At 48.4% G+C, this 8,395-nt stretch overlaps 1 protein-coding gene across 3 annotated transcripts; it reads left to right on the top strand.

The window, feature by feature from the left end:
* The first annotated feature begins 2,467 nt into the window (after window positions 1–2,467).
* Window positions 2,468–8,178, top strand: TMEM140 (transmembrane protein 140). Of its 3 annotated transcripts, none has more exons than XM_019006704.2 (3): window positions 2,468–2,780; window positions 5,046–5,168; window positions 5,720–6,624. In XM_019006704.2, exons 1-3 carry the CDS (start codon window positions 2,480–2,482, stop codon window positions 5,722–5,724), a joined length of 429 nt encoding a protein of 142 aa, XP_018862249.1. In that variant the 5' UTR covers window positions 2,468–2,479; the 3' UTR covers window positions 5,725–6,624. The 3 variants fall into 3 exon arrangements, with proteins under 3 accessions (XP_018862249.1, XP_015484873.1, XP_015484872.1); XM_015629387.3 differs by lacking the exon at window positions 5,720–6,624 and adding an exon at window positions 6,631–8,178 and having other exon boundaries at window positions 2,648–2,780; XM_015629386.3 differs by lacking the exons at window positions 5,046–5,168; window positions 5,720–6,624 and adding an exon at window positions 6,631–8,178 and having other exon boundaries at window positions 2,648–2,780.
* The last annotated feature ends 217 nt before the right edge of the window (window positions 8,179–8,395 follow it).

Raw genomic sequence — 8,395 nt, 5'->3', positions numbered from 1 at the left:
GCTGCAAATTTCATTCCTAGATATTGTGTACTGTACCCAAGGGTGGCATCACTTAGAGGAAATTCAACAAATAAATCAATATCCTGGCTTTTAATATTTTGTTTCTGTGTTTTATAGACAGACTGGAGTATTATCCCACAGAATCATATATGGGATAAGGTGTTGTAGTTTATTTTAAAAACAGAAGGGTAAAATAAGCAGAAAATTTTGGAAAGTCCCACTTCATCTCATGCTTTCCTTGTGATTGCTAATATTACTAAACTGCTGAGTGTTTGCTTTAACTGCACAATGAGAAATCAAGAACTGCAGAGAAGTTAATTCCACTTTAAAGCCACATAAACCTTCTTAATGCACACCAAAAAATGGTATCTATTTCAAGAAACAATTCCAGGAAGCAATGCTCACACAGGAATTTAGTAGAAGCTGGCTCCTGAAACATGCTGTCCTTTCCCACCCACAGAAAACAGGCCCAGCAGCCCAAATATTCCATCCAATCTCTCCTGCCTCCAGGCACACACAAATAGAAGCCCTACTCTCATCCTCCTCTCCCTTCCCATTCTTTCTCCATGAGACATGTAGATGATCATTCCCCTGCTCACCCCAACCCCATCAGACTTAGCTTTCCCAACCACTCCATCATCAGATGGACTTTGGCACTGGAAGCCCATGAGGCAGTCAGAGCATTCCTGTGAAATGTCCCTAGGAAAGAGAATGGAAAAGCACACTGCATCCTGCCCAGCCTTTGGGCACAATGTTCCTTGAACAAACACCTGGAAGGAGAAGCCAAGGGAACTAGCAGCTAGAGAGGCAGCCAAAGGTGTGGAAGGAAGCCTCCAGAATCAGAAGGTCAGCTGGGACCAAGAGCAAGTCTTGAGTCAAATTTTGACTGGACTTCTCCCTTTTGGCAGCTATGGCATCCCAGGAGGCATTAAAAGCAGCAGAGACTGCGACCCTGCTGGGGAGGAGACATGGGGCTCCTCAGGCAACCAGCTCTGGCCAGTGAGATGCCACACTCCAAGAGTAACATTCCCAAATGGTATGTTTTACACATTTAAGCTTTTTAAACATCACCTCCTAAGGGCACAGTAGCCAGCAATTCCAAAATGTTGGAAATCAAGCAGATGAAGCAGCAGACCAGCTTGGCTGAACAGGGATCTTCTCTTGGGGAAAAAGGCCAAAAAAGAAAGGTGTGTGCCCAGTGGAAGCAATGTCAGGTTACATGGTGTATGGTGTTGGAACAGCCATCCCTCTAGGGGGACAGTGGCTCCACGGAGAAATACTCTGGCATGATGAAGCAGACACACTGTGGCAGTCATCCTGATTATCCCTGCAAACAGGACCCCAGTGTAAAAGTGAGGATATTTTTGAAGGATCTGCTTGTGCTTTCTGCCCATGGCAGTGAAACAGCAGCTTCACTTGTGGTGCTAAGATCAGCTAAGGAGTTGGTTGATCACCAGATCAAAATTATAAACCCTTTTTCTCCCTGAATGACAGAAAAAATGAACAGCACGTTGCCACACTGTTTGGCCCTGCTTCTTGGAAGCACAAACATGCCTCCTGCCAAAGCATGTTACTTCACTGGAACAGAGGTCTTGCCTCAGAAGTCTCTTATTCCTCAGTCTCCCAGCCATCAGCTTCAATGCTAGAAGATGGCCCCAAAGCTTCCTTCTCCACTTTCAGCTCAGCAGCTCTGGACTGCTGAGCTTCATTTGCAGCAGGATTTCTGTCCTCACCCACCAGAACCCCTGCCTAAGCCACCCGTGATCTGAACTCCCTTGATCCAAATCCTTGTACCTCTCCACGCTCAAGTTATTCCACACACAAAGGCACACAGGAAGGCATCCCCCCACCACCACTTGCACGTCTCTGTTCACTGAGCTTCTCTTAGGACTTCCATATTTCTCTTCACTTTGTGCTCTTGGATGTGAGTGCCAATATTACAGGCTCAAAACATCTGTACCACATGGAGATTTCTAGACTGTGCCTAAACATGGAATCACTGGGTGAAAATCTGTGAACAGCTTCATGGCTAGGTGTCCTACATGCAGCAACCCCCAACACACAGCCCTCCCTACAGACCCTCCACAAGACTGCTAGTAGGACAAACAGTTCCAGATCTGCCCAGGAGGACTGAAGGAAGTTTTGCCCCTAACATAACTCGAGGTTTCAGTGGTTCCCTGCAGCAGCAGGCACCTTGACACCTTGCACTGTGCCTGTGTAAGCTCGGTGGCTGCAGGCGAAGGAACTTGAGCCACGCTGTGTCTGGGAAGCAGAGGTGGGGATCAGTGTCCGAAGAGCAGGAAGGGCCATGTTGGCAGTGAACTCTGGCAGTGCTGAAGGACTGAGGTCCATGCTGGGATAGTCAGTCACCTCTAAAGAAGTGTCAAAAAAACTAAACAAATTCATCTAAGGCTTCATGGACACCCATGCTACTCTAATAGCACAACAGTCTGGGTGAGCTTAGCCCAGTCAGTTATTCATGCTGGTCAGCACAGCCGGGAGAGGTAAAGAAAACGCAAGCCTGACCCTGGCTCAGATTGAGGAGCTGGGCTTGGCTTCTTTTCTAGGTCATATGCAACTGACTCGGTATGAGGAAAGAGCACGGCCCTCAGAACCGAAAGTGAAAGCAGATAACTATCTGCACGTGATAAAACAGGCTGTGGTGACAACAAACAGCCAGAACAGGACCGGCAGCAGCTGCAAACCCGCTTGGCTCCTAGAACAGCAGCACAGCCCTCTCCAGCGTGGTTCAGCTCCACACCCAGCCAAATGGGCAGCCTGTAAGTATCCTCCACTGAGATCCTCACTTTTTTAATGTCGCTGGCACTGGGGAGAACTGCCAGGAGAAGTGGTGTTGCAAGGTGCAGATGTCTTGGAGGCTTCTTTACCTGCTGTAAGACGCTTTAAGGGCAGTTCCCCTGCAGTCTGTTCCATTTGCCACTGGTTGGTTTCTGCTTACCAGCAGTCCTTAGCTTGTCAGTGGCCTTTCTTCACCCATGGTTTCTCTGCAGCTAATCCTGCCTGAGGAGGAAAGATGATCTGGATAGCTGGGGTGGGAAGGTGCTGAAGGGACAGGACCGATGTCTTGAAGGAAAAGCATCATGTCTAAAGCTTGACACTTTCCCATCACTCTTGTACAGCATTTCTCCCCTCAGCAGGCAGGGAGAGGGGACGCAGGAATGTCATCTGCGGGGCTCTTCAGTGCAAAGGAAATGCCCCTTCCCTTGCCCCTTTGCACTCAGCTCCACTGCAGTGGCATCCCACAGAGGCGCTTGTCCCTGCACAGAGGGCAGACCCTGTGACAGAGCTCTGCCTTCCTGTGCCACTGTCATACACAAAATGATTCACACGGGCGCAACTCGAGGTGTGGTGAAAGAAGAAAACGCATTTATTTGTTCTTTCAGTATTTATAGGTTTTTCACAATGACCAGGGATTGGATAGTCACGTTACCACTTTCTTAACCGCACTGGTCGTGAGAGACGTTCATCAAAAGGTGTATCTTTAATGGAATGTATAAACACCTATGTTTATAGTTACTTGCCTGAGAAAAGGGCTAGAAATTACGAAAACAATATAGAAAGGTCTGATTCTCAAGGCAACACTCCTGTCCCCTTACCCAGGCACTCTGCCAGCTGCTTTCTGGAGGAAAGCACAGCCTCAGCCTGGGAAGGTTGCCCATCTGCCTGTGAGCAGCAGAGGAAAGGGCTGTGCAGTCCCAAAAGCACAGAGGGTGCCTAGGAGCCTTATCTCCCATACAAAGACCTGTTTGCTCCTGAGCCATTCACATGGGGCCTCTCTCTGCTGGGGACACAGAGCTCTCTGATGGTGAAACCAGTGTTTCCATCAATGCCAACCCAGGAACAAGGAGGCTGAATCCAGGCTGGGGCTCGCTGTGCCATGTTCAGGTTCCTCTTTCTTGCACCTTTGAGGAAGAGCCACAGAGTCTCCCACCCAAAGGCATAGACACCTCCTTAGAAGCAGAAAGGCTGCTGCTGTCTGGGAAAAACCCAAGCTGTACACTGGGTGAGAGCTCTTTCCTGTTTGCCACTTGCTTCTCATCCAGGCTGCTGTCAAACCTGCCTCAGGGATGAGCTGCAGAACTCACAAATGTCCTATCTGTGGCTGCACTGTGGCAGGGCGCCAGGTCTCAGCCTTCACTGCCTCCAGGCCAGTCGCGAGTTCTCTATCCAGTTGGCACAGGGCCATCTCAGGCATGTTTCTGGTCCTGTCACACGAAGGGACAGGGATTTACCTACTGGGTTGGGCTGGGCAGGGGAGGCAGCAGGAGGCAAAGATGCCAGCAATTTGGCACTGAAGAGAGGGACATCACTGGGAAAATATGTCCTTACACACATGGGTCACAAAGCAGAGGAGAGGGCAGAGATACCATGCGCTTTCCCCAGATCCTCCTGCATGCAGAAACCACACAGCAGCACAGGGTCTCGGAGGTGGCTGTCCTCCATCCCTGCCATATGTTACCACAAACCTGATAGGAATTTAATTCTCTGTCCCCTCTCTAGCAAACATGTGCAACTAGGACAATTTTTAATAGCTTTTATATTTCATGGACACCAAGGGAGTGAGTGTGAGATTATTGAACAAAAAGCTATGTTTCTACAGGCCTGCCTTCCTTAATAACTGGTCTAAATAAATACGACAGCGAGGGTGGGTGGGTGGGTGGGCGTGTGGAAAGGGCCAAGAGTTGGCTGGGCTGCAGTGGTCCCAGCCCTGAGGTCTAACAGAAATCCCTGGAGACCTGGTCAGCCAGCCAAGAGCTCCCTCCAAGTGCAGCTTGTTCTTCCTCTGAGGGTTTCGAGGCAGGACAGCAGGGAGAACATAGAGTGGTGTGAGCCCATGCAGAACTGGGATAGGAGGAACAGCAAAGCCTGGGTGCAGGAGACCGTGCATAAGACAGGCAAACCAAAGGGCAATACTACAGGCAAGACAAACCATGGTGAAATTACATCTGCTGGAGGTCTCATTCTGCAGCACACTCTGTGCCCAAGCATAGATATTCTCCTGGTTGCTTGTGTCTTCCTTGCAGATTCAGAACAATGGGCATGTGACCTCCATGTGATCTTCCAGTCTCTCCAGAAGCCTATTGTGAAGAAACCTTTCAAGGGATCCTACAAGAAGCAAGGGAAAAGTGACCAGAGGAAGTGGACAGGTTGGTGTCTGATGCTGTGACACCTGCCCCCCTTCCATGTGTGTGCTGCTCCAGGGAGTTTAGGACTGAGAAGCTTCATCTCTGTGCTCATTTAACAGAGGTGCCCCACTTCCAAGTTTCCAGGGAGAGAAGGAGCAGGAGGGGGATGATTAAAGGTCTCCAGTCACCAGCAATACCACCAGGTGCTGCATACAGATTGAGCGGAGCCTTTCCTGGCACTTTAAAAACTCACAGGCTGTACCAAATTCACAATCAGCTTTGGGTGATGGTCTAGGAGAACATCCAGGATATCACAGATTCGTAGACTAGTCGGAACTGGAAGGGACTCAGAGTCAAATTCTTAAGTAAATGGCCCACACAGGATTGAAGAATGATATACCATTGGGTAATAGGCAGTGGTAGGCCATGTGAACTTCTTGAAGGAAAGTGGGAAATGATTCTCAGCAGATAAAGCTTGTCAAAAGGAGGAAGAGCTATTTGCAAAGCCTCAAGCCTGAGGCTGAGCTTGAAGCCAAGGATACCCTTTCCCAATGCCCTTCCCTGTTTTTCAGTGTGAAGCAGAAGCCTTCAAGAGGGCACTGAGGACAGTACACATTCCAGGGAAAGGAGCAGAGTCAGGTTTGCCAGGCAGTCTGAGAGAGGAGCAAGGTAGATGGCAATCACAGGTGTTTCTCAGTAGCACCCATGTCCCTGGGCCTCAGAGGAAGGTGAGTGGCTGCAGGTGGATCCAGGGTGCCTCTCTGAGCTGGGCACCTGTCTGTCTGTGTAGGGGACTGGTCCCCAGGCAACCAAGACAGGAGCAGCACCATGTCTGCCAGCCTCAGTGGGTAGCAGAGCTGAAGGAATTCACTTCTGCTGTGCTCAGAAATCTACAGGCGTGCAAGGACCTGCATGTGGAGCTCAGATGCTGGAAATGGCTGGTATCAATGGCACAGGGTGTCCCAGAGCTAGAGGACAAGAGCAGGGAGGCAAGGGGAGCCGTGCAGCTCAGATGCTGTCATGTCTGCACTTTACTCAGTAGTCCAAAGATCACAAGGGATGTCCTTGTCTGATGAAAACTGAGAGGCATTATCCCAGAATAGCTCTTATCCTATCTCTTATCTTATCCTGCGTCTTACCAGACAGCAGTTTTTCTCTCCTCCTGTCCCTGCAGTTTGCTGGCAAATGCCTTTTCCAGTGAGACCATGGTGCAAAGGGCATGTGTGGGCCTGAGTCATACACTCCTCCCTGTACTGGTCCACGCACAGGACATCATTAAGCCATGTTTGCTGTGACCAAAAGTGCACCAAATGCACCTTTGCATTAACCCACTAACATATATGCAGCGCAGTCCTAGGCAGGACTGAGACACTCCTATTTGCAAGGAGTCCCTAGACCCCAGCTCTAAGGCTCAGAACCCATCTTGGGAAGGGTGCCATAAAGGGCAACAACTGAGGGGTCCTCCTTTCGTGTTTTGCAACAGGCATCCCTACACTATGGTAGCAAGAAACAATGCAGGCAGCAGGATGGGTCTGCTGCAACAGAGGTGTAACGAGAACCTGCTCTGTGTGCTGACTTTACTGGAGATGGTTGGGACCACGGCCTTGATGACCTACGCACTGCTGTTCGAAGCTGGAAACCTGGTGAACCTCCCTCACAAATGGATTGGCTTTTACAACTTCTGCCTGTGGAATGATTCAGCTGGGGAGCGACAGTGCCTTAAAGACAGCAATGATCTACAGGCAATGGGCATCAGTCCACATGGAATGGCACTAGCCGCAGTTTGTGTGTATGCCTCCCTGGTCCCCATCCCCTTCCACATCATTTATCTTTTATTTATGAAATGCCCATGGCAGAGAGGGGAATGGAAGTGGATTGGCATCATAGCCTTCATCGAGATGATAATCTTGTCTCTAGGCCTGGCTATACTTCTTTTACAAACCTTACGGTGGATTCATCTCTCCGATTTCACTGGAGGCTTCTGGGCACTGCTTGCGAGTCTGGTTCTGCTACTGCTCCAGATTCTCACTGCTGTGCACCTCAGGTGGGCCAAGCAAAAGACTGCCTAAGACACCTAACTGAGGAGGCCCTGCCCACTAAGATTTGACAGTGAATGCAAGAGCTATTGGTAGCATGATTTAAAATAGTCATCCAAATACAGATTTACTTCCTAGAAAAAATCTGATTCCCACTCCAAAGGCTCATGTCAAGCCATGTGCTGGCACATTGCTGTGTGCAGCACTCCTGCATCAAGCTGGTAGCAGACTCCAGCAGCCAGAGCACAGAAACTTCTGAGGTAAAACAGTGCGTAAAAAACTCAGTTTGGGGCACAGCATCAAAGTGACAGCACTTCTGGCCCCAAAGAGCAGTGAAGGTAGCAAAACCAGCACACAATGGACACAGCCCTCAGACCATGCCTAGTCTAAGGTAAAAACGTTGCTAGTATCTCATAGGATCACATAGGATGTGATATCTGTAACTAACAAAATGCTTTTAACACCTTTTGCCATACCATGTAACAAAGATAAAGGGAGTTTAAAAACAGGATCTGTAGATTATGTTTAACTAGGAACTAACAAATGTTCAGGAAAATGTAACCAAATAGGTAATTTCTTTGTAAGCAGACAGGATATATCAATTAAAGTAAATAAGCAGCCAACCAAACTTCAAATCTGTGAAGAAAGCTACTAGGACAACACAGAAATAACACCAGAAAGATCCAGTTTTGTAGTTTGAAAAGATAACAGACTGAGCATGCACCAATTAAGAAAGTGCAATAAAAGGACAAGTGAGGAAGACGATTGAACGACCACCAAAACCCCCAAAGGGGTTGTAATAACCTCTAAAGGACACTAGATGGCAGAAAAGGCTGAAATAGTTAACTTCATATAATATTTTTTCAAAATAGGCATTTTATGTTACTGATTGGTCTGTGCAGTAAGTATGTAACAGCCTTGTAAATATAAACTGCATGAATTCATCCAGTGGCTGGGAGAACTTATGCAAATAAAGAACACCTGCTTAACAGTGATATCCTTTGTTATTGAATGAATTTGTTTCAAGTGACGTGAGGGTCTGCTTTCTTGTTTCAGCCTTGGTGAGGATGAGGCTGGTGATGCTGATTTGACCAATTCTTCATTTCAATACATGCTCTCACACCTGGCCTCAGGTGGTCTGTTTGTCCCCTTTTTGGATTGGGAAGAGGATACTGAGCCATCTTCATCCAGGCCTAGACCCCCATGCACTTT

The sequence above is a fragment of the Parus major genome, chromosome 1A, assembly GCF_001522545.3.
Source record: "Parus major isolate Abel chromosome 1A, Parus_major1.1, whole genome shotgun sequence".
Lineage (NCBI taxonomy): Eukaryota > Metazoa > Chordata > Aves > Passeriformes > Paridae > Parus > Parus major.
The sequence above is the reverse complement of the archived record's forward strand: the minus strand, read 5'-3'. Positions and strand labels throughout refer to the sequence as shown.